This window comes from Neofelis nebulosa, chromosome 12 (assembly GCF_028018385.1).
Source record: "Neofelis nebulosa isolate mNeoNeb1 chromosome 12, mNeoNeb1.pri, whole genome shotgun sequence".
In the NCBI taxonomy this organism is placed as follows: Eukaryota; Metazoa; Chordata; class Mammalia; order Carnivora; family Felidae; genus Neofelis; species Neofelis nebulosa.
Window position 1 is genome coordinate 28,436,808 of NC_080793.1, and position 25,851 is coordinate 28,462,658.

Consider the following 25,851-nt stretch of genomic DNA (forward strand, 5'->3'; position numbering starts at 1 on the left):
GAGAATTCTTATTTTTAACCAGTATAGAGGTATTAAGCATAGCCCAAGCTGCAGGTGATGATGCACAGATAACACTGTTGTATGAATACCAGCATCAATGTGCCCAGTGGTCAAAAATCAGTTTTCCAAGAAGCTGAGCGAGGGTTGGTATTGGTGATTATAGGACCTTGAGTTTTTCATTTCTTCTAAAGCTAACCATGGCATCTTACTTAGCTTTCCTATATCTTGGTGTAGGTCTTGACAGAGGTGTGGGGGCAAAGCCTGGTCTGACCTCTAGACTGGGCTGAGATGCTCGCTCCCAAGGTGTTGTGTGAGTGCAGAACAGGGTTAAGGTGTGGAGGGGAATTGCACTTAGTGCTTCCGAGCCACTTGAAAGGGATAAGTACTCTAGAGACAATTGGATTCAAAAGCAGAGGAGTCTGAGCAAGAGCAGAATGTTTCCTTTGTTTGAGCCTGAGTGCCGCTTAATCACATCATCCCTGTCTTGGGCTGAGTCAGAGAATCATTAGACTATTTCCTATCTCCACCGTGAGGGAGCCCTCTTTTTTTTGTTTCTACTGCCATTAAGAAGCAGGAGTGGATTTTACCAGGTTTCTTATCTTGACACCTCATTGATCAGAGGGGCAGCTGAGTTTTAGAGGTGGTACCTACCTGAAAGGTACTCTCCCTTGATGCCCTGGGTGGGGGGGACAATACCCAGGCTGCCTTCCAGCGATGGGAAAGCTGGAGTCATCTTTGTTGCTCTAGTGTTGTTACATATTCAGAATTCTTAAATTGGGGCCTTTAAAAACTAAGGGACTGGGACGCCTGGGTGGCTCAGTCGGTTAAGCATCCGACTTCAGCTCAAGTCATGATCTCACAGTCCGTGAGTTCGAGCCCCGCGTTGGGCTCTGTGCTCACAGCTCGGAGCCTGGAGCCTGCTTCAGATTCTGTGTCTCCTTTTCTCTGACCCTCCCCCATTCATGCTCTCTCTCTGTCTCAAAAATAAATAAACATTAAAAAAAAAACAAAACAAAAAAACTAAGGGACTTGGGTGAGAAAAAAAAAGAATAATTTGTATGGATCTATGGATTATTGCTGACTCACAGTAACAACTCCTGCTCTTCAAGGATGGGTCTCTGTTGGGCTCCAGTCTCTCCTGTAAAAGGGATTACATGATCCAGCCACTCACAGCACCATAGACATAGATGTGGTCTCTCACCTCTTCTTCCTGGTCCTGTCCTTTGAATCCAGATTTTTATTTGTTGGATGTCTTTCCTTCTGCATCTCAGAAGATTATGAGGGGCCCTGTTGAAGGGACTCCATGAGTTTTAGTCTGCAGGCAGATGGATGCTTCCCCACTGGATTGATGGATTGATTTAAACTTTTTTTTTTTAAGATTTTATTTTATTTTTTTAAGTAATCTCTATGCATAGTGTGGAGCTTGAACTCGCCACCCAATGATGAAGAATCATGTGTTCTACTGACTGAGCCAGCCTGGTATCCCTGATTTTAAAAGTTTTTCATATAAGTATAATATATATTATTAGATGGAGAGTTTGGCATGGATGTTTCAGCAACTCACAGACTCCCAGTTCTGAGAAGACAAAACACTTGTAAACATGGCCATGGCATTCGTTAGGGATTCTGCTGGGAGAACACAGGATGTACAATAGGAAATGTAGGAACTGTGGATGGGGAGACAGTCGTGGTGTGTGAATTGGAAGACCTTGTGTGTAAATCCAAGAACTTTTACTTTAAGCTCGGAGGGACCGTGAACAGGTTTTAAGCAGGAGAGACGTAGATACATTAATCTGATATGATAGGTGGATTGAAGTGTGGAAAGGTGGAAGGCAGAGACCAGAGTGGAGACCATCTAAGTGGGTGGCCAAGGCATCAGCAGGAGGTGAAGCCTGATAACTGCTTGATTGTGGAGGGGGAAAGATTTCTAGTTGGTGGATGGTGGGTATGTCCAGTATACCACTGGGTACTGAGGCCCGGAGTGCAGAGAGGTGGTTAAGCCGCCAACTGAGGGACTCCTCAGCCTGTGGGTGGAAGTTGAAGGAGCCTCCTCATCTCCTTTCTTCTCTCTCTTAAGGAGTGTGTGTCTGACTCCACAAACTTGGGCTGCTCAGTCCTCTGTACCCTCCTCATGTCTGGTATGTGAGGTGGTGCCTGAGGCTTCTGCTTCTTTTGGAGTAGCTCTTGCTGTCTTTTTTCAGCTTTGTTGAAGGATAATTGACAAATAAAAATCATATATATTTAGGCTCTACAGTGTGTTTTGATATAGATGTTGCAAAATGATCCTCACAATCAAGCTAATTAATGTATCCTCACCTCACAAAGTAACCACATAGCACATTTCATATACAGTACAGTGTTGTTAACCGCTGTCATCCTGCTGTGCACCAGATCTCCAGAACTTACTCATATTGCATAACTGAAACTTTGTACCCTTTGACCTACCCATTTCCTTCTAAGTATCTTGTCTTCTCAGAACTGGGAGTCTGTGAGTTGCTGAAACATCCATGCCAAACTCTCCATCTAATAATATATATTATACTTACATTAAAAACTTTTTAAATCAGCCCCTGGCAACCACCATTCTACTTTGTGGTAGCTCTTATCTTTCCACTGTTTCCAGCTCTGTCTACATCCACTGTATCACCTCCCATGCCTCCCCCTCCCCGACCCCAGATCTGGAGGCAGGCACTTCTGTTTTGAGTCATAGATGCACTGACACTAAATTGTTCTCCTTTCTGAGCTGCTCTTTGCCTCCTTCATCTCAAGGCCCTGCTTCCTCCCTGGCTACCACTCCTAAGGGTGATCTTAGGTCTCTGGGTCCTCTCAAATACCCTAGAATGGCCATGTGATCGGTGCTCTCACTGGGCATATCTTTCTGGTCTTGTCTCCTGAACCATGTGCTCAGAAGCCACACAGGGCAGGGCAGGCCTCATCCCAAATGCCATGTGTCTTTATTCTGCTCTTACTTGTTCAAGTCTCCGAATAAAGTCAGGCCGAATTTGTAATGCATACCCCTGTGAACTGTGAGGTAAAAACCTGTATCTATTATGTTAACAAAAATACTTACATATCTTACTGATGACAGTATAAATTTTAACTCCCTATAGGAAAGCAATTTGGAATGAAAACTGGAAGAACCATAAAAAAAGTGCAGGATAGCACTCCATTCCATACACCCTCAGGGATGTATCCTGTGGAAATAATTTTAAAGAAAGAAGTCACTGTATGAGAGGAAGTGTTATTGCTGTAATAATTGTTATTGTGAGAAATTAGAAATAGGCTAAATTCTTAGCAGTATGGGAATAGTTAATGAAATTATAGTATACATACTCCATAAAACCGTTATGTTCCCATTAAAATAATAAATATGAAGCTACATGGGGGAAAACTTAAACTGTTAGTGAAAGTAAGAGTGACTTAAAAAGTAGCAGTGTTTGGCTCCTTAGAGATTCCATTTCAGTGGATCCAGAGTTTCATCTTCCCTCACAAAGCTGTGACAGTAGTTGTACCCACTTCTCCTTTTCCATGAGCTGAGTTTGGAGCTGACTCATTTTTCTGGATGCACTGTGCAGGCTTCTGCCCCAGCCCTCTGGATCTACTGGTTGAACACCAGATTGGTTTGTCTTTCTCTTCCATGTTGACCCACATGGGAAACCAACCAGCTAGGGAATGAAAAATGGAAGACAGGTCTCTTTTGCATCACCACCCACGCATCCAGCAATTTTACTTGGTTCTACAGTGGCAGCATCTCCCCAGGCTAAACAGCACAAGTGCATTTGTCTTATTCAGTCTAGAGATAAGGTCATTATGTCTCCCTCAAGTCATCAGCTTGAGTCTCAAAAGAAGAAGATGATATAGTGCAGGGGGAAGATTTGGTAGAATCAGAGTCCATGTTTCATACCATGGCTTTGCTACCAAAGTAGTTGTGTGAACTTAGGTTAGGGACTTGAACTTCTGAACTTGTTTTCCCATATGTAAAAATGGGAACTTTTAGACAGATCTTCCTCATGGAGTTGTGTGAGGTAAAGCTTATAAATCTAATATAAAAAATGTACAGAGTAAGTATGATCATTGTTGTTACTGTAGTTGATCTGTTAGGCTAGGCTGGAAACATATGGACACTAGATCCAGACTAGTCTGACTCTGAGTCTCACTTCCATGCCTGTTAGCATTGTGACTCAGCCTTGGTTAAAATCATACTTTCCCCCCACTCCCCTAACCTCCATATTCTCACCTGTAACATGGGAACACTATTTCTACCTTACAGTTTTCTATGAAGATAAAAAAAAAAAAAAAAAGACAACATATGTGAAAAGGTTAGGTTTTGTAAATCCTTTAAGACTTAGTATCTAGATTTAGTTGGTGTTTATTGCTTGTACTTTCTCATTGGGATGACAGACACTGTTGGACAGCAGAAGCAATGACCACTTTTGGGAACAGCAATTAGATGGCTTAGATTGGACCGCTAAAGACATCCTGGCATTTTTGGCCAAGCACCCAGAGGATGTCCAGTCTGCCAATGGCTCTGTATACACCTGGAGAGAAGCCTTCAATGAGACCAACCAGGCAATTCAGACCATCTCTCGTTTCATGGAGGTGAGGATATGATCCATGGATCATTTGGAAAAGTCTTTGGCTTCTTTCTCTGAGATGGTCCAATGAGGTTTGGATTGGAAGAAAGTTGAGAAATAATGTCTAGTCTTATTTCCAGTAGTATCCCTCAAACCTAATACAGGGCTCGGTGTACAAAAGGCACTCAATAAAAGTTGAATGACTGAACGTGTGAACAAAACAGACCTAACTCTAGCTTTATTCTATCTCCCTCAAGGGTGTTTTTGTCCATCGTCTTGTAGGTTTTCCAGAGCTTTTGTAGCTCAAAACCTAATGACAAGAAAACATGCCCTTAAAAAGGCGTTATTTATTAAATTTATCTAAAATCTAATAGGATAGATTACATTTTAAAAATCTAGTTTTAAAAATTTTGTGACTTAATAGGGACAAATAAGGTGTTTTTTGTGAGCGTGTGGCTTTTTGTTTTGTTTTTGTTTTGTGTTTTGTGTTTTTGTTTTTGTTTTGTTTTGGTCTGTTTACTTGGTTAGTTAACGATTCAGAATTGCCAAGAAGACCGAGGAGAATGAGGTATGATCATTGTTTCAACCTCTTTCCCTCCACAAAAATCAGTATAAGTAACTTATCTCTAAGTACTTCCAGCATTACTCTTAAATTGCAGCTAAAAAACAAAAGACTCCATTCTCAATTGAATATTAGAAAATGACTTTGGAGAGGATGAGCGCACGGGGATAAAAATGGCTCGCAGTCAGCGTGTCCCTCTTAGGACAGAGTCTGCCTTGGCCACAGTGTATCATCCTGGGCACCAGTGCTCTTATGAAGGCTGTTCCTCTTCCGTCAGTGTGTCAACCTGAACAAGCTCGAACCGATAACAACAGAGGTCCGGCTCATCAACAAGTCCATGGAGCTTCTGGATGAGAGGAAGTTCTGGGCTGGGATCGTGTTCACCGGAATCACTCCTGGCAGTGTTGAGCTGCCCCATCATGTCAAGTACAAGATCCGAATGGACATCGACAATGTGGAGAGGACAAATAAAATCAAAGATGGGTGAGTTCAGTCCTGTCACACCAGCCAGTTTTGGGGACGACAAGAGCAGTTATTATGACTAGAGGCACTTCAGTTTAACAACTTGGTAGAAATTCCCCCCAAAAACCCCTCAAATTGGTGGCATGATTTTGGTGAAAGTGGCACATTCATTGCTAGAGACTGTTATTTCAAAGGTCATAAAATATCATCTTTTGATTCAGCATTCCCACTCAAGAGAATTAATCCCACGGCATTACATCAAGAGGAAAAAAAGAAAAAAGGCTTTAGGTTCCCTGCACTAGTATGATCCATTTTTACAAAAAAGGGCAAATAACTGAGGGTTGATGGGGGTGGGAGGGAGGGAAGGGTAGGTGATGGGCATTGAAGAGGGCATCTTTTGGGATGAGCACTGGGTGTTATATGGAAACTAATTTGACAATAAATTTCATATAATAAAAAAAAAGGGTCAAATAACCAGTATAAAAGGGAATGACTAAGCAAAATTTGGTATGTCCACTTAATGCAGTGTTAGGTAGCAAACAAAGGGGGAGAAAACCAAACCAACAGGTGGTATGCCCACTCTGATTATATGTGTTTCAACATAAGTGCACATGATCGCTAAGACCAGAAAATAAGATGCAAAAATGAAAATAGTGGCTTTGTAATGGTGGCAGGATTGTGAGTGATTGGTTTTTAAAATTTTTTATAATTAATTTATTTTAAAATGGTTATTTATTTTGAGAGTGTGGGTGGGGGAGGGGCAGAGAGGGGGAGAGAGAGAATCCCGAGTAGGCTCCATGCTGTCAGCACAGAGCTGGACACAGGGATCGAGCTCATGAACCCTGAGATCATGACCTGAGCCAAAATCAAGAGTTGTACACTTAATTGACTAAGCCACCCAGGGGCCCCTGGCTTCTTTTGGTGTTATGGTTCTAATGAATATTTGATCACCTGTGGTTTGGTTTTAGGTACTGGGACCCGGGTCCTCGGGCTGACCCCTTTGAGGATATGCGGTACGTCTGGGGGGGCTTTGCCTACTTGCAAGATGTGGTGGAACAGGCAATCATCAGGGTGCTGACTGGCACTGAGAAGAAAACTGGTGTTTATGTGCAGCAGATGCCCTACCCCTGTTATGTCGATGACATGTAAGTTACCATCTTCTTGTAGCTGGTTAACTCAATCCCTAGAGAGAGTATATATGCGACATACATACACATATACACAAGCATGTGCATACATACCAAAGGAGATAGGATGCTTTGATTTTATTTGTTTTAGATGCGTGCTGATTTGGTCAAGAAAATCTTTTTTGAAATTCAGTGAAGATTTTAGGAAATAAGATGCCAGATGGAGGTAGTTGACTGTTCCAGCCATATCACTGACATGAATATGCACATACTGGTAATAACCCCCCCCCCTTTTTTTTAATGTTTGTTTATCTTGAGAGAGAGGAGGGGCAGAGAGGAAGGGAGAGAGAGAATCTCAAGCAGGCTCCATGCTGTCAGCACAGAGCCGGGCATAGGGCTCCATCTCACAAACCCGTGAGACCATGACCTGAACCGAAATCCAGAGTCAGATGCCTCACTAACTGAGCCACCCAGGTGCCCCTCCTTCCTTTTTTATCCATAGTTACCAGTACTTACATATATATTTTTTTATATTAAAATTTTTTTTTTATTTTTGAGAGAGAGACAGAGTATAAGTGGGGGAGGGGCAGAGAGAGGGGGAGACACAGAATCTGAAGCAGGCTCCAGGCTCTGAGCTGTCAGCACAGAGCCTGATGCAGAGCTCGAACTCATGAACCATGAGGTCATGACCTGAGCCTAAGTCAGATGCTTAACCAGCTGAGCCACCCGGGTGCCCCCAGCACTTACATTTTTTTTACAACCTTCCCGTTTTGGTTAAAGTTTGCTCAAAGAGCAAATTTAAAGTGTTGTGACAAACACATGCAGGCACATGCACACAGATACACTTTCCCCAAACACAGAAACCGTGATCTAGACCCGTAAAGAGTGACTGCATATAAATTTGTCCACTCCCTCTTTATAAGTGGTGAATCACATTTTGAAACAATCCAAATAAGACTGAACAAGGCCTTTTTTATCTTAGACTTTAGGTAATCTTTCGGTACTTAGTCACTAAGCTGCCAAGACCTCGTGGGAACTGTGCATTTGGATCTAATGATTTCTTGTAAGAAAGAACAGGCAGAGGTGTAGTTATTGCAGGCATCCGAGATATGTAATGTTTCTTCCAAGTTCTGGAAATTCTCTTATTCTCTGGTGTAATTGTGTAGAGATCAGAGTGCTGAAGGAGCGGGGAGCCTCTTCTTAACGTTTGCTGTCTGCTTTGCATTGAGCAACGATTTCCTCATGTGGCTCCCTCTAGCTTTTTCCAAGTCATCCTGAATTATCTTGTATTTTACCTTCAGAAAGATTAGCCAGAGTTTTCCAAAGACCCCCCCACCCCCACACACTGCCCAACCCCTCATCTAAGATTTACTCTAGGAAGGATGTCTTTTTTTTTTTTTTAATTTTTTTTTTTTTCAACGTTTTTTATTTATTTTTGGGACAGAGAGAGACAGAGCATGAACGGGGGAGGGTCAGAGAGAGAGGGAGACACAGAATCGGAAACAGGCTCCAGGCTCTGAGCCATCAGCCCAGAGCCCGACGCGGGGCTCGAACTCACATACCGCGAGATCGTGACCTGGCTGAAGTCGGACGCTTAACCGACTGCGCCACCCAGGCGCCCCAGGAAGGATGTCTTAAGATGAGGACAGGATGGGAGCTTAATGCATTAAGGGCATTTGCCTGTTGTCACATAGCAGATAAGTGCATAAATGGTAAAGCTGGGACTTGAGCCTGGAGTTCCAGGGTCCAAAAGGTCCTGTGTCCCTTTTATATCACAGTACTGCATTTCCTATTCTAGTTTGGAATTTGAAATATTACTGACAAGAGCTGCCTGGAGTCTGTTTCTACATTATCTGTGATCAAAGTTGTACAAGTCAAAAGTGAGATGACCTTGGAGATACGGAACTTTTGTGAGAGAAGGAGTTGGTTTTTTGTTTCTATAGTACTTTAAAATAACCTGCATCTCGTAGTTACTTTGTGGCTAAAGCAGACCCCAAAGAAACTCCACTTGGCGGCACTCCATTGGTCTGTCAGTATGTTGAGCTCCTCATGAAGCTTTGGTAACCCGTACGTTTCACAGTCTGGAGGGTGTGCCCCTCGTGGGCTCCCTCTCGGGGCTTCCTCCCGCACGCAGGCTTGGGGACGCTGGCCTCTGAGCCTGATTCTCACTCCCTGTAATTCTCCTCCTCCCTTCCGTGGGGCCTCTAGCTTCCTGCGGGTGATGAGCCGGTCGATGCCTCTGTTCATGACGCTGGCCTGGATCTACTCGGTGGCTGTGATCATCAAGGGCATCGTGTATGAGAAGGAGGCGCGGCTGAAGGAGACCATGCGCATCATGGGCCTGGACAATGGCATCCTCTGGTTCAGCTGGTTCATCAGCAGCCTCATTCCTCTGCTCGTGAGCGCCGGCCTGCTGGTGGTCATCCTAAAAGTAAGGCTGCCACACCAGCCCCCTGCTGCCAGGGAGTTCCTGCACAGCCAACATCTGCTGTGTGAGGAGAAAAGCCAAGAGTATTTGGGAGGGAAGGGGTCATACATGTCCATCTTTTGAAATTTCCTTGTTCTATATTCGGGAAGACTGAGGCCCAAAAAGGGGCAATGACTTGCCCAGGGGTCAGCCCAGCTGGCTAGCGGCTGAGCAGGGCTAGAACCCAGGGATCTTGCTTCCCAGGTAGGTACACACTTACTGTGCCATGACATCTCCTTGGCAGCGGTTCCTGGCAGCATCTGAGAACTGTGCATTTCCTTAGGCATATTGGGTAGTGATTCTGCCAGAATTTTTAAAAACCATAATCTGAGAGATGCGTGTTATTGCAGCTTAGGATTTTCTGGAAACAGAGGCTGAGAGTTTGGTGAATGGGTATTTATTAGGGATCAACATCTATGGGAGGGATGGAGAGTATACAAGATTGAACAGAGAGAGGAGGCATGAAATGCAGTGCAGGACCAGCCCCACGGGCACTCTGGAGCATACACAGCTTGCTGGAATTGTTCCTTATTGAGCTGAAATACCCAGCCCCAAGGTCTCCCTCCTGACACCCCACACCCCATACCCAGACCCCTCAATCATTCATTGGAATGATGTGCCCCAGGGCCAGGCAGCTTTCTGTGGCTGTGACAGACCCAGAGGAGTTGACACCTAGTTGACCGCTGTCTGCTGTGACTGCCAGGCAACATGCTCCCCCTCCAAAGGGACTCTGGGCAGCGGTATTCTGTGCCCACCCCATATATTAATAGGTTTGTATACTAATTTTTTTTCCTTACAACCATTTGTTTTAAGGATGCATCATGTAAAAATAAATGTTTTCAAGGTGAGGGGAGTGCAAAGGGATAGGAACTAACATTTAGTTGAATATTAGCTACTGTTAGTTACAAATGAGCACTTAGTGATTGCTAAGCACTGTAGAGAGCACATCACCTGTGCTTTCTTATTATACCTTCACTAACGCATTTAACCTGTAAGCAGATGAAGCCAAGGAAAGTTAAGGGCTTCACCGAGGTCACCCAACAGTAGGACAGAGCGGTGCTTTCTAAAATAAACCTCCTCTCATCATCTGATATCTGACTGCAAGGGTGGAGCTCCATGATGGAGGCAGTGGTCCTGTGGCTGGTGGGTAAGAACTGCTCTGGGACCACATGCTGGCTGGTCCTGCTCAGATACACCCAGATGAACTGGGCAGAGAGAGACTTGAAAGGTCCAGTCCACAAGATTTGGATGATTGTGGGAATGCAGAACCCATGGCAGGTTACCAAGGGGGAATAGTAAGGTTTCCTGGCCATTTTCCATGGCTTTTGGAGGGGGAAGTCCTAGAATGCTGTCTCCCACAACTCTTCGTGCTGAGGGAGAGTCCTAGTCCTTATAAGAGGAGAAACCAGGTAGTGGTATTTCTTGGAGAAACAAAGAACAAAATTGTCCGTTGGGATGGGTCTGACTGAATCTCAGCCCTGGACTCCTGTATTCCTGCCTCTGCTGTGTGGTCTTGGGCTAGTCACCATCCTGCTATTTCAGCCTCAGTTTCCTCATCAGAACAATGGGCAGTGCTGTTCCCCTATGTTACCTCTGAGATGAGTGTGAGTAAGCCCTGGCTTCTTCCCATAGATGGCACAAGGATGTGCTTGCTTGTTGGGGCAGCACAGTTAACAGGTCTCTTCTTTCCCAGTTAGGAAACCTGCTGCCCTACAGCGACCCCAGCGTGGTGTTTGTCTTTCTGTCCGTGTTTGCTGTGGTGACCATCCTGCAGTGCTTCCTGATCAGCACACTCTTCTCCAGAGCCAACCTGGCGGCAGCCTGCGGGGGCATCATCTACTTCATGCTCTACCTGCCCTACGTCCTGTGCGTGGCGTGGCAAGACTATGTGGGCTTCACGCTCAAGATCTTCGTGGTGAGCAACCACCCTTGGGCAGGAGCTGCAGGCACAGCCGCAGGGTGTTTGTAGTCCAAGGCTGAGAACAGGAGAGGAGTGTGTGTGTATCTGGGGGTGGGGGTTGGTGGGCATGGGATGCAAGATTGCTGAGCCTTTGGGGCATCTTTGGAAGCATAAAATTCTAAAAGTTTTACGCTCCATCATGCATGCATTTCTGAAATGTGTGTGCATAATGAGCAGTTAAAAATAGAATCCTGTTATATGCTGTTAGTGAGCCCACTACCCTCAAGGGATCTGTAGGTGAATACTTCCATATCTTGTAATTGATCCATTTTGCAAATTCAAATTTCTCTGGGTGGAATTTACACTAGAAATAATAGAAAATGAGACACAAGGAGATGGATAAGTGACTTTCACCTCCTTCTCACAGAGCCTGCTGTCTCCTGTGGCTTTTGGGTTTGGCTGTGAATACTTCGCCCTTTTTGAGGAGCAGGGCATTGGGGTGCAGTGGGACAACCTGTTTGAGAGCCCCATGGAGGAAGATGGCTTCAACCTCACCACGTCAGTCTCCATGATGCTGTTCGACACCTTTATCTATGGAGTGATGACGTGGTACATCGAGGCTGTCTTTCCAGGTACATGGGGCTTCCACACTGCTTTAGCCATCTGCTAGGGAAATGTAATTTCTAGCTGAAGAGCTCCCCTTGTTTGTGCTGGAATTTCTACAGAGCTCAGTGCTCCCTGGAAAGTGGCTAGGGCTTTAGACCCAAGGCAAGCCATCCAAGGAGAAGCAGCTGATGCTGAAAGTATAACTCTTGCTACTGACATAGCTCTCATTTCTCAAGCACTGTGCGCCAGGTGCTGTGCAAAATGTTAGGTATACTTTGGAATTTACTCTCACAAACCTCTTTTGCAAATGAGGGAACTGTGAATCAAAAAAGTACCTTGCCTGGCGACACACAGCTGGTAAGTGTTGGTCCTTGAGGACAAATCTGGTTGGGTAACACTGGGTCAGCTGATCCAGAAGATTCCTCCTTCTAGTGCTGGCCCAGTTCTCTAATTCTGTGTCCCCAGAATTCCCACCAGGAGACGTTCTTGTTGCCTGAGTACTGCTTGTGAATAGTAAGAGATGTTGGCTCTAAGCCCTTACCTGTGATTCAATCAAATGAGCATTCATAAAAATTCATTTTCATATTCCCTGAATAAATCTCCTTGACCAAGACCTGCCTTGGATACATTTTTATATAGATCAAATTCTGAGAGAGTGAGGTTTAACATTTTCTGGTTCACCTGATTTTCCTCTAAGGGAGTGTATATGAAATGTTTATGACCTGTACCTGGGCTTCCGGCATGGAAGATGCAATTTTGTATCATACAGATCTGGATTCAGAGTCTGAGTTCTTAACTTACTGGCTGAGTGACCTTGGGTAGGCTACTTATCCCTCAGTGTCCACATCTGTAAAATGGGGTTGATAACCTATCTCACGGGGTTGTTTGAGGATTCAGAGAGGTGTAGAATGTATGTTACATATAGTAGGTCTCAGCAAATATTAGCTCCCCCTACTGCCACCTCCATCCCAGTCTGTCCCATCTCCAGAAGCTGTGTCAAGGAGGGCATAGTTCTGGCTGTGATACCTTGGGAATGCTAGCATGTTGCCAAGCTTGTCTTACATCTTGTTTTTTATCTTTGCTTTCAGGCCAGTATGGAATACCCAGGCCCTGGTATTTTCCTTGCACCAAATCCTACTGGTTCGGTGAGGAAAGCGATGAGAAGAGCCACCCTGGTTCCAGCCAGAAGGGAATATCAGAAAGTAAGTGCTGCTGACCTGCCTGAGCACCACCCCCACCACCACTCCACCCCCACGCTGTCAGGGGCAAAGGATGGCTTTTGCCCCTTAGAAAATGTAAAACCACTCTAGGGGTAGAGAAATCACATGCAGTGCATCTTTCCAAATTCTCCCATGCCAGTTGTGTCCAGTGCTGTTTTTGACTTATTGGGGAGTCTCTATCTGGTTCCCTGAGGGACATTGCCTTTGTTTTCTTGGCTTCTAGGAAAGAGGCCCTTGATCTCTATACTTACACACATATACCTTCCTCCAACACACACTCTTCATGATAAATTAATAGCTGAGAAGAAGAGGTAAAGACAGCTGTCATTGTGGAACCATAACCTCACTGCCTGCCTTGTCATAGTGATAGATATATGAACCTGTGTAGGCTGACACCAAGTGGCTGCCAGAGCTCAGTCTGTGCTGCTTGATATTCTCACTCCTCATTACCCAGAGCCCTGATCTTCTCCTGGCTCCTGACGGTACGTGGAGGTGCCCACAGTTTAGCAAAAGCTCTGCCTTCTGGGCTGTTGGCTCAGGTTCTTGGAGAGAAAATATCTTAGTGTTCAGTGTGGCTTCCTAAGTAGTTAGTCCCTTTTCTGCTGATCTCTTCTTTGCCTTCCCCTAGTTGCCAGTGGAAAAGTCTGACGTTCCTTAGCAAGCACACTAGACAACTTATAACCCGCCTTGCCCACTGTCCCAGCCTCTTCTGCTGTTCCTCCTCGTCTTGCCCAACCTCCTGTCTACACCTAATTCTGAATCAATCACCTAGAACTGCTCACAGTCGCCAGGACATGTCATGCTCTCCCATATCGCTGTGCCTTTGTATGTGCTGTGTCCTCTCATGGATGATCCCTTTCTTTAACTTGCCTGCCCTGTAAATTACTACTCCTTCCTCAAGATCTAGTTCCATACCCCTTCCCCTGTGCAGTTTTTCTAGAGTCCTAGGTGGTCAGTCACTGCCTCTTCTGAGATCACATGACTCTGAAAAACAAACAAAAAACAGAATGGGGGTGGGGGACAGTTCCCTTGTGCCTTTCATTCAGTTTCCCCCAGTGGTAACACCTTGCATAACTATAGCACAGTATCAGAACCAGGAAACTGACATTGGTACAACTCATAGATCTTCTTCAGATTGGACCAGTTTTACATGGACTCATTCGTGTGTGTATTTAGTTCTGTGCACTTTGTCACATGCAGATCCATGTAACCACTAGCTCTGTCAAGATGCAGAACTGTTCTATGAACATGGACCCCCTCATTCTGCCTTTTGAAAGCCACAGTCACCTCCACCTCCCTTCCTCCCCGGTCCCTGACACCTGCCAGCCACTAATCTGGTCTCCACTTGTACATTTTATTATTTCTAGTATGTGATCTAAATGGAACCATATAGTATGTAACATTTTGAGATTGACTCTTTGTCACTCAGCATAATTCCCCTGAGATCCATCCAAGTTGTGATGTGTATCAGTAGTTTGTTCCTTTTTATTGCTGTGAAGTGTTGCATGGTCTGGCTATTGCTCAGTTCCATGGCATTTTTCGATGTGTTTTTTAAACAATTTTTAGCCTTCTATATTTTAGTTTTTTATTTTGTGAGAGGTGCACGTGTGTATGAGCAGGGGGAGGGACAGAGAGAGAGAGAGAGAGAGAGAGTGAGAATCCCAAGCAGGCTCCGTACTGATGTGGGAGCTTGATGCAGGGCTTAATCCCATGAACCGTGAGATCATCGTCTGAGTGGAAATGAAGACTTGGATAGTTAACCAACTGAGCTACCCAGGCACCCCAGCCTCGTATATTTTAAATGCTTGTCAAATCTTTTTCTCCCAATAGACTGTGAATTCTCCTTTATCAGTGAATTCCTATCACCAACACTACTGCCCGAATAGACCCTAAATAAATGTTAGTTCCCTGCTTGCCTGAGAAACCAGAACTATCCAAGGACAGTTCTGAAAGACAGGCACAGCCCCTCTGTCTTTGTGCTCCACTTGTCGGTATTTTCTGTGAGTTCATTCCCGTCTTCTGCATTCTGACAGTTTGCATGGAGGAGGAACCCACACACCTGAAGCTGGGCGTGTCCATTCAGAACTTGATGAAGGTTTACCGAGATGGCATGAAGGTGGCTGTTGATGGCCTGGCCTTGAATTTCTATGAGGGCCAGATTACCTCCTTCCTGGGCCACAATGGAGCTGGGAAGACCACCACCATGTAAGAAGAGGGTGCGGCTCTCAGAATCAGCCACAGGAAGGTTCTGTAGTGCAGTTAGAAATCCATATGTAAGGACGTTGCACTGGTCACTGGGGCAGAGGCAGAGGCAGAGCACATGAGGAGCTGATGAATGGCTTATATTACTTAATCACAAGAGTGAGTTCCCGGTGCTGATTTTTGCTAGATGTTCTTTCTTAAGAGTAAAACTGCCTGGGAGCCTCTTGATGACCTTTCCCATTGAGTTCTCAGAATTCTACACTGTTGCTGGAACATGAGGTTGTGACAGCTCTCAGAAAGATTCTCTTGAACCAGTTTGGTTAGAACTCTGAAGCAGGAATGTGGGAAGAAAGATTTGATATGTTGGAGAGAAGTAGTGATTTCCAGGAGCTCTGTTGCTAAGGAGGTATGGCCAGACAGCTGGCTGTATGTATAGGGACCTATAAAGACCTTACAGTGGGCAGCCTTAGAAGGGAGCACGGGCCATAAACACCAGAGTTAGCCTCAGTGACTTTCAGTGTGGTCCCTCAACCGTTGCTAGGGGTATGTCTTTGGGGATAATGACCTTTTCCTATATGTCGTTGTAGTCTTTTTTTTTTTTTTTTCTTTCTTTTTTTATTAATGCAAAATCAATATATGAACATGGCAGATTATATTTATTTATTTTCATATTTTTAGTTTTTTTAATGTTTATTTTTGAGAGAGAGAGAGAGAGAGAGAGAGAGAGAGAGAGAGAGAGACAGAGCACAAGCAGGGGAGAGACAGAGAGAGGGGGAGACATAGAATCCAAAGCAAACTCTAGGCTCTAAGCTGACAGTAACAGTACAGAGCCCAATGCGGGGCTGAAACTCATGAGCTGTGAGATCATGACCTGAGCTTAAGTCAGACACTTAACCGACTGAGCCGCCCAGGCTCAGATAATTTTTAAAAGGCATGCAAAAGTCATACTGCCTAACACAAAAATGATTTTTATCTTTGAATAACTTGTTTGGTTTGTCCATTTCTCATGGATATGATTTTAGACTTACAAAATATTTGTTTCAAACTGTACTTCCTTTTTCAAAAATTTTTTAAAGTTTATTATATTGAGAGAGGAAGCATGAGTGTGTGCACAAGCAGGGGAGGGGCAGAGGGAAGGAGAGACAGAATCCCAAGCAGGCTCCACACCGTCAGCACAGAGCCCAATGTGGGGCTTGAACTCACGAACTGTGAGATCATGTCCTGAGCTGAGATCTAGAGTTGGATGCTTAACCGACCGTGCCACCTGGGCACCCCTCAAATTGTACTTTCCATTGCAAATTGGAATCTTCATTGAAAAACAGATCTCTTGATAGTGCTGTTTCCAACACATAGGCTCACTCCTAGTTATTCACTAAAGCAAAGACTTCTTTGCTTCGTGCAGGGTAGCTAGGGTCTGTTAGGAAGGAATGGGGGTGTGGGACGGTTGCTACCCTTGCCGTAGCTGTCCTGACTCTGCAGCCTGGCCTGGAGCATTTCGGAGGAGAGGGGTTAACACTGACTCTTACACTTGGAAATTTGTGTCCTCAGGTCAATCCTGACGGGGTTGTTCCCTCCCACCTCGGGCACTGCCTACATCCTGGGGAAAGACATTCGCTTTGAGATGAGCACCATCCGGCAGAACCTGGGGGTCTGTCCCCAGCACAATGTGCTGTTTGACATGTGAGTACCAGCAGCACTGTGAGAAGGAAGCCCTCTCTGGATGTGTGTGTCCTGAGTCATGGGTGGAGTGGGACTTAAGCATTTTACCTTTTGTGAGGGTGGTGGGTCTCACCTCCCTGCACTGTGAGACCTGGTTGTCCATTGTTGTAGGAAAAGCTGGAGGTGATTGTTGGGTGGGGGAGAGGTCCCATCAGTCTAGCTGGTGGATGTGGACTTGGGAAATAGTGCTGTCCATTGCTGACATTTTAGAGGGCCAATTAGCCCATCCTCTCTCTCACCACATGCCTCCTCGATGCCAGCTGCGGCTGTAACGCCCAGAGCCTAGCAGTGCCTCAAGGCCTTTGTCACGATGGCCCAGCATTTCCTGCTCAAGGCTTTGCTTCCATTCACGTTGCCCTGTCTGCAGTTCAGGTCCACAGGGAGCCCTTGTGCTGGAGCAGAGAAAGACCTGAGCTCTGTGACTTTGGGCAAGGACTTCTCCCCTTCTGGGCCCCAATGTCCTTATACCTAATGCAAGCAGCTCAGGCTCATGTCCTCCACAGGGACCTCCTTTCTTGTGTAGTGTGAGGTCCTTTGAGGTTCAGGAGGGCTGCTCCAGGTGATTGCCAAGCCAGCTTCTTGGTTGATGGGGCTGCAGGGTGGGCCCTTTGAGGACCTGAGATTGAAAGTTGCAGCTGCCTGATGTGTGGTGGGCAGGCCTGCTGAGAATTGGTAGGAAGGGACCTGTCACATTACAGTTTTGGCTTCTTCAGCAGCTTAGGTGTTGCTTACTGTTGTTCTGTCTTGATTCTTCCTATTATTTTTCAGAAGTTTATAAAGTTAGAAAATTAAACCTTTTCTAGGCGGTGGAAACATGCCTATTCTGTTCTGGGTCAGGAAGCACTGTATTCTGATGCAGCCTGGGGGGTGCAGATCTGACCTGCCCTCTGTCCCCAGGCTGACTGTGGAAGAACACATCTGGTTCTATGCACGTCTAAAGGGGCTCTCAGAGAAGCATGTGAAAGCAGAGATGGAGCAAATGGCCCTGGATGTTGGTTTGCCTCCCAGTAAACTGAAAAGCAAAACAAGTCAGCTCTCAGGTGATTTCCCCTCCTCCAACAACCTCCCCCACATGCACACACCAGGGAAACAACAGCTGCCCCAGTGTCCCCATAGGGGTGGTGAGTAGGTCATAAATGGGTCCCTGGCTTGTCCCCAAGTAGGTGCCTTCATTTGTCCCTCAATACCTCTGCCTTTGCTGTCTGGGGCTAGTTCTGGAACATCTCTCTCTCTCTGTCTCTTAGGTGGAATGAAGAGAAAGCTGTCTGTGGCTTTGGCCTTTGTTGGGGGATCCAAGGTTGTCATTCTGGATGAGCCCACAGCTGGCGTGGACCCTTACTCCCGCAGGGGAATATGGGAGCTACTGCTGAAATATCGACAAGGTAGCCGATGTGTATTTATTTTGAGTTATGGACTGGGAGGGGGGGATGGAGAAACTCTTGAGAAGTATGGCTAGGGCTGTGTTTCATGGCTGTTGTTGCTAGAGCAACAGAATTGCTTCTCAAGGAAAATGTCAGACTTCTTTTCTTTCAAAAATTTTTTTCAGTGTTTATTTTTGAGAGAGAGAGAGAGAGAGTGAGCAGGGGAGGGGCAGAGAGAGAGGGAGACACAGAATCCAGAGCAGGCTCCAGGCTCTGAGCTGTGAGCCCAGAGCCCAATGTAGGGCTCGAATTCATGAACTGTGAGATCATGACCTGAGCCGAAATTGGATGCTTAACCGACTGAGCTACCAAGCGCCCCTCAGACTTCTTTTCTTAAAGCTCTGTGCTCACCCATGGTATGTATGTGGAAGTCCTGGTTTACAAGACACTTAAAATTTAGGCTTCCTGATCTAGGGGCCAGAAAGAAAAGTAATGGGGATAACGGGCATGGTCACCAGAGCTACCTCTAGCACAGAACTCAGATGTGTCTATTTTAACTATGTTCCCCTATAGGTTGAGACTGCCGAGAACGGAGGCTGTGTCTTTGTTCATCTCTGTTCCCGACATGGTGCCATATATGTGTTGAAAAAGTAGATGAGCAAATGAGGATCATGGACTCTGGGGCCAGCTCTAGCTGGCCCTGAGAACTTGGAGAAGTCGTTTAACTTGTCTTAGTTTCTTTACCTATCATAACAGCAGTGCCTGCTTCATAGAGGATTAAGTTACTTGAGAATGCATGCAGACCCCTCACACGCTGCCTGACATGTAGCACTTTCCCAAATGAATGTTATGTTCTTTGTCCTGTGAGGATGCAGAATCTGTGAGGTTGACTGTTCCATCTTCGGGGTCATGGCCACCCAGGCTTCCAGGTTCTTCTGCCTTGGTTACCGCTGCTAAGATTTCTGCAGTTCGGGCTGCTTCAGTCAGTGAGAACCAACAGGCGTCACTAGTCCCACGTCCTTGTGTTTGTGTTTGGCAGGCCGGACCATTATTCTTTCCACACACCACATGGATGAAGCAGACATCCTGGGGGACAGGATTGCCATCATTTCCCATGGGAAGCTGTGCTGTGTGGGCTCCTCCCTGTTTCTCAAGAACCAGCTGGGAACAGGCTACTACCTGACCCTTGTCAAGAAAGATGTGGAATCCTCCCTCAGTTCCTGCAGAAATAGCAGTAGCACTGTGTCATACCTGAAGAAGGTGAGTTGCATTTTCAGTGCTGGGCTTGTACTGGGTCCAGGGAGTGTATTCAGGGCTGGTCGGCTGTGAGTGGCTTGTTCAGTTCCACCCCACTCTGCCGCGTGGGGATCACCATCGCCCTATGCTATGGTCCCTTTGAAATCACATCATACTTTGTATGTGGAAAGCTCAGGGGGCTTGTGTTCCTGCGGTCCGAACTTGGTTGAATCCCACTTCCTGTTTCCTATGGAGGCACAGTGAGTGATAGGGAAGGTCCTTAGAGGGCTTTATTATATCGAAGGAAAAAGACTTGCTGAGAGTGAGGAACCCTATTTCCAGAAAGTCCTGCTGTTGCTGCTTATTAGCTCTAGATCTCATTGACCTTCACTTTTAACCTACAAAACAGCAAATATTTATTGAGCACTGATTTCATGCCTGACACTCACCCTAGCAGATTTTGGGCATAAAAGAATATAATGATAATAGTTAATTCTTTGTAGCCTTGTTATCTTGCAAACTTTTTTTTTTTTTTTTTTAAACTTCTATCATCTCAAAGTACAGAGCAACTTTGGGAGGGAAGGTATTGTGATTATCACCCCAGGTTAGGTTAAGTAGGGATTGTGGAGTTTATTCAAGGTCATCCAGCAGGTAAATAACAGAGGTGGCACCAGAACCCAATAACCAGGTATGTTTTTTCCTCTGTTCTTCAGTCTATGCCTGAGATTGATTTTGATTTATGTGTTGGAACCAGTGGCACCTAAAACATTTACATCCTAATCTTCAACTCCTCTCCACTTACTTACCTTTTAACTAGTGCCTGGTTACTCAAAGTGTGGTCTGAGGACTAGCAGCATTGGGATTACTTGGGAGCTTGTTAGAAATGCAGAAATGTGGGCCCAACTCTGACCTACTAAATCAGAATCTGCATTTTAACAAGATCCCCAGGTGACTAAACACAGATTAAAGCTGGAGAAGCACTGGACCAATTAGCCAGGTGAATCCCATGTCTACAAAGGTCAGTAAATGCCTGGCTACAGCATTCATTGGCAGGCCACAGTCCCATGGACAGCTCTGCTTCCTGACCTCCCATCCACACAGCACATGTATGTCAGACAGTGGCTTCAGAAGCCATGGCTGCCCTGTTCGTTGCTTCCTAAGAGAAGCCTTTCCAGTTCACACACAATAGAGCCTCATGGAAGCCCTCCCTGGCGAAGGTGCTGGTGGCTGTACCTTGCTCAGTCCCTGACCCGTTCTCACCTCCTTCTTTGCCATCAGGAGGACAGTGTTTCTCAGAGCAGTTCTGATGCTGGCCTGGGCAGCGACCATGAAAGTGACACGCTGACCATCGGTAAGGATTCTGGGGTTTCTTATTCAGGTGGTGCCTGAGCTTCCCCCAGCTGGGCAGAGTGGAGGCAGAGGAGGAGAGGTGCAGAGGCTGGTGGCGCTGACTCAAGGTTTGCTGCTGGGCTGGGGCCGGGTGGCTGTGGGAGAAGGGTGCAGCTTGGTGGCAGATTGGCTTAATGCTTGCTGGGGAGCCTGGGGCTTGGCCTGGGAGCTGGCAGGGCAGTGTCCCCAAGAAGCTGACATGATTGGGGGTCGGGGGGTTGCCCCCTCGGGAATGGATCTGGTTGGACCCTGGAGACCAGGGATGAGTTGCTGAGGATCACACTATGGGGAGGGATTGGAGCTCAGTAGTGAAGGAGAGCAAAAACTCAGAAGATGGAGAGTAGCCTGCTGTGTCTTCCTTAGGAGGTACATATAGGAGGCCAGCGTCACCAGTAACACATATGGAGCAGAAGGCTTTACTGTGTCTGTCTATGCCCAGTCCTAACAACTGGCTTTTTCTAGGAAGGTGTCTCCTTCCATGAACTGTTTGATTAGCCCCTTTATTGAGGTAAATGAAGGAGCCTCCTTTAGAAGGTTAAGGAAGGGTGAAGGATCCTTTACCTCTACTCAAGCTTTCCATTGAAGAATCCTAGAGTTGAGGCAACTGACACAAAGCTTTTAACCTCAGAAAGTCTTCTGCACGCCCACCCATCCGCCCTTCCATCCTTCCACCCACCCACCCACCCACCCACCCACAATGTACTGAGAACCTACAGTGTGCCTGGCTTTGGTGATAAAAGGGTGAATAAGACCCAGTCCTCACTCCCAGAAACTCTCAGGCCAGAGATGAACATGTGGACTGACTTCAGTATCTGGGACAGGTATCCTGTGTGGGCAGCTAGCTTCTGAGGAGTAGGCATGGGGAGGACTCTGAGCCAGCTGAGCTGTCACTGTGCTTTGGTCCCTATAGATGTATCCGCTATCTCCAACCTCATCAGGAAGCATGTGGCTGAGGCCCGGCTAGTGGAAGACATTGGGCATGAGCTGACTTATGTGCTGCCCTATGAAGCTGCAAAAGAGGGGGCCTTTGTGGAACTCTTCCATGAGATTGATGACCGGCTCTCAGACCTGGGCATCTCTAGTTATGGCATCTCAGAGACTACGCTAGAAGAAGTAAGTTAAGTGACTGTCAGAGTAGAATGGAGCCCACGGTCCCAAGGCCGGACAGGCAGCCTGCCTTTCCCCAGGGGAATAGGATTACCATGAAGCAGGTTATTGCTCCTTTGGGCCATTGATATTGAGCTATTGTTGGCCACAGTTAACTTTTAAATTTGTGGTGTGAGATAACAGGAGAGCTTTATTAGGATTGCACCCTGATGTGGCTGTGTCATAGCCATGCATATAAATAGCCAACATTTATGGAGAATCTCTGTGTGCCTGGTGCTGAACTGGGTGCATTCTTTTTTTAAATAATTGTAACTTAATTTAATCCTCATAAGTGAAAAAATGGGCACTTGGGGATGCTGACCTGAGCATCGGGGTTGATTCAGTGTGGGCTGCAAAGCCCATACTTTTTACCATGTAGCAGCGCCTCCCTTTAGAGACAGAACATCATAGACATGGAGGGATACAACATTTTTCTGCCCCAGTGGTCCTCAAGCTTGGCCATGCACCAAAAATCATCTGAGGATATTATTGACAATAAAATTCCATGCCTCGGAGCCAGAGTCTTTGAGTCAGAATTATTACATGCTTCCCAGGCTGTGGTCTATAGTTCAGCATTTAGAAATCGTTGGCTAGTTCACATTCTCTTCTGATACTTGAATCCCTGACTTAATATTTCTAGTGATAGGGGACCCATCATCTTTTGGTCGTTCTGTCTTGGATGACTTATCATGGTGCTAGCTTACTCAGAGATTTGGAGCCATAGACCTGGAAGAGGCCACCTGATGGGCTCCCTGTAGATGCAGAACGAATTTCTTCTGCTGTCGTGTTGTAATGTCATGCCTTTAATTTGAAAAGGATTGTTTGGATTGATAGTTCTGACTACTGAGGAAATGTTCTCCAGTTAAAAATGCCTTCACTCTCAAGTGACTGAGAAAGTATTATTATTAAAGGAAGCTTTTACTTTTTGTCTTTAGGGGCTAGTAAGCCACTCAATAATGTAATAATTGGGGGGGGGTGATGGTTGCTCTCATAAAATGGTGTTGAGAATATTCTCACCTCTGTTTTTCAGATATTTCTCAAAGTGGCTGAAGAGAGTGGGGTGGACGCTGAGACTTCAGGTAACCCTCTGGGGGAGCTGTGTGCACTCTGGGCAGCACCCTCTACAGGCTGTCTTGGCTCACCAGTACTGTGCCTTTCCCTTTGACTTGCTTCATCGCATTCTTATTTTCAGTGTATACATCGTGACAGATGAGGAGGGTTAGTTTTGTTAAAAATAAAATGTGGAATCTCTTCATTTTGCCTTCAGATGGCACCTTGCCAGCAAGACGAAACAGACGGGCCTTTGGGGACAAGCAAAGCTGTCTTCGCCCATTCACTGAAGATGATGTCATTGATCCTAATGATTCTGATGTAGACCCAGGTCTGTTTGGGCAAGATTTGTAACCTGTTGTTGGAAAGTGAATTTCTGTCTTGTGTACTCCAACGTTTCCTTTTGATGGCTTTAAGCTCAGGATGATAGACGCATACAGGGTCCAAAGGGAAGGGGGAAGATGAGAAAAGCCACATTCCCTTTTCTAGCATTGGGCAACCCATCAGTCCTGAAAGAACCTATCCTCATTGCTTTCTTCATTTAGTTGGGCTCTTTTTCTCAAGACAAATATAAAAGGATGCTGCCTCAGTCCTCTGAATTCATTTATTTTCTGTGGAGACCCGGCTTCTTGCATACATTAGGTGTTTAATTGTTAAATAAGTATTGTTTGAATGGTTGAAGGATCTCTAATAAGTCAGCTTTTAGAGTTAATTGCACCTTAGACTTAGATATTCTGGATGAGTGTGTCCCTATGTGTTTGACTGGGATGGAGAAGGGGAGGCAAGAAGTCAAACAAATACTGTTAAGATGTTAAAGTACCTCAGTTAGGAATCATTAATGTAAGACCTGGATTTTGATACAGTTGTTCAGAGCAGAAACCTTTCTGGCTGTCTCAGTCCTGCTCACATGTGTGTGGCCCTCATGTTCTCCTTGACTTTATGCATTGTCAGTACTTAGATCATTTGAATGTGTCTACCTTTTACCAAAAATATAATGGATGGGAGACAGATCCGCATCGTGTGTTCTCAATTATGTCAGCCTAAATGCATGGCTGCATAGAATATTCTATGAGAAAGTGAGGATGACTTGGTTCATCTGAATGACTGTATGTAAAACAGTTTACATGTGAACACGTATTTTGCTTTGTCTCAAGGCACCTTCATTTTCTGTACTCCTCGGACAAGAACTAGAAGGCACAAGCTGTTACTGTTGGACATTTAGAGTCCTAAATTTTCCTCAGACACAGATTTGTCCTGAAAGCCCTTTACTTTTGAGACACTTGTGCTTTCAAGCACAAGCCTCCCAGATGGTTGCTGAGGATGTTGGAGGGAGGAGCATGGTGATGTCAAAACTGCCTAAGATAACAGGTGACCTTCGGTGTTGGCTTCTTATAGAATCCAGAGAGACAGACCTGCTCAGCGGGATGGACGGCAAAGGCTCCTACCAGGTGAAGGGCTGGAAACTCACACAGCAGCAGTTTGTGGCCCTTCTGTGGAAGAGGCTGCTGATTGCCAGACGGAGTCGGAAGGGATTCTTTGCTCAGGTAACAAGAGCTGTTCCAGGCCTGGGACTCTGGCTTCATGGGTGGGCTGCTGGCTCCCTGACCAGTGGAGGCAGGAGAGGGTCATGGTTAGAAGATGGATGCTGGGGCCAGACACTATTTCAGTCCCAGTACTGCTTCTTGGCATTCATGCGTCTGCGGGCAAGTTTTCTTCTCTGCCTCCATCTAGTCCTCTTTAGAATGAAGATAACATACCTGCAACACAGGGCTGTTATGAGGATTAAAATGAGTAACTGCTTAGAATGGGGCCTGACATGGAGTAGTGCTGTGTATATGTGTCTATGAGTTTTACTGTAAAGGATTGTGGGAGAGAGGCAGAGTTCAGAAAAATTGCTGGGCACATTCAGTTTTCATAACCTGAGAAATGATACGTCCAGATGCACTTGATATATACACTTCTTGGAAATGTGATTTTTCTCTAAAAACTGCAAATTGACAGCAAGGTAGCCACAGAGGAAAGAAAAAAAATGGGCAAACAGACTGAGAAGACTCACTACACTATTGTCTGCATGTGAGTGTTGGCATGCTAAGTCACTTGCTCGGAAAGGATGAAATTACCCCTCTATAAAATCAAGAAGTATAAAATCAAGAGATTCTTCCCTGTAGACTATGGATAATGCAGGAGAGTAGAAGTTTGGAGATACAGACCTGGATTTGAATTATGGTTCTGTGACTTACTGGCTGTGTCACCTTGGGCACGTTACTTAGTCTCTCTGGGTTCAATTACCTTGTTCGTTGATTGGTGGTGATGATACTACTACTTAGGGCTGTAACAATAATTACATCATTGTCATGTATTTTCCCATAAAGAAGGATTTAGGTCTTGACGCATTTTGAGGCCATTATATGGTGACAGTGGCTGCTGTTTCCCTTTCAGAGTGGGATCTTACTGGGTCATTTAGTCTTGGTCCGCAGATTACAAGTGAGCACATGAGGCCACAGTGGGAAGTGAGTTCACATGGTACACTAATAGTAGAGACAGAACCAGGTTTCAGGTCTTCGGACTCCTGGTCCAGGGCTTTTCTCTCAGCCTTTCTCAGAGCTGAGCTGGGCTCCTGGTCCAGTGTGGTCTTTGGTCTTCAGAGGGCAGAGGACAGGACCCTATGTTCTGAGTCACCCTGACATATGACTACTGTTTACTCTGAAGTTTTTAGCTTGGGGCTTCTGCCAGGTGGCCATAGCCTCTGGCCTTGTGCTGCCAGCTTCCAGAAATGCCTGGAGGGAAGAGGTTTAGTTCTCAGGATCTGCTGCTTCTAACCTGCCATGAG

The 25,851-nt window shown here is 45.8% G+C and overlaps 1 protein-coding gene across 5 annotated transcripts in view; it reads left to right on the forward strand.

Annotated features, from left to right (window-relative positions):
* Window positions 1-25,851, forward strand: part of ABCA1 (ATP binding cassette subfamily A member 1) — a 138,095-nt gene that overhangs the window by 78,653 nt on the left and 33,591 nt on the right. For 4 of the 5 annotated variants that reach the window (XR_009251525.1, XM_058694683.1, XM_058694685.1 and 1 more), the window contains exons 12-28: window positions 4,402-4,599; window positions 5,414-5,619; window positions 6,567-6,743; window positions 8,934-9,156; window positions 10,886-11,107; window positions 11,520-11,724; window positions 12,787-12,900; window positions 14,952-15,123; window positions 16,669-16,800; window positions 17,737-17,879; window positions 18,084-18,221; window positions 19,240-19,460; window positions 20,815-20,893; window positions 21,736-21,938; window positions 23,002-23,050; window positions 23,239-23,352; window positions 24,417-24,565. Coding sequence is in view for 4 of the 5 variants with exons in the window: in XM_058694683.1 (XP_058550666.1) it covers window positions 4,402-4,599; window positions 5,414-5,619; window positions 6,567-6,743; window positions 8,934-9,156; window positions 10,886-11,107; window positions 11,520-11,724; window positions 12,787-12,900; window positions 14,952-15,123; window positions 16,669-16,800; window positions 17,737-17,879; window positions 18,084-18,221; window positions 19,240-19,460; window positions 20,815-20,893; window positions 21,736-21,938; window positions 23,002-23,050; window positions 23,239-23,352; window positions 24,417-24,565 (2,745 nt within the window). In the remaining variant the exon portion in view is untranslated. Of the gene's footprint in view, window positions 1-4,401; window positions 4,600-5,413; window positions 5,620-6,566; window positions 6,744-8,933; window positions 9,157-10,885; window positions 11,108-11,519; window positions 11,725-12,786; window positions 12,901-14,951; window positions 15,124-16,668; window positions 16,801-17,736; window positions 17,880-18,083; window positions 18,222-19,239; window positions 19,461-20,714; window positions 20,788-20,814; window positions 20,894-21,735; window positions 21,939-23,001; window positions 23,051-23,238; window positions 23,353-24,416; window positions 24,566-25,851 lie in introns of all 5 variants that reach the window. The other variant, XM_058694684.1, reaches the window with a different exon arrangement.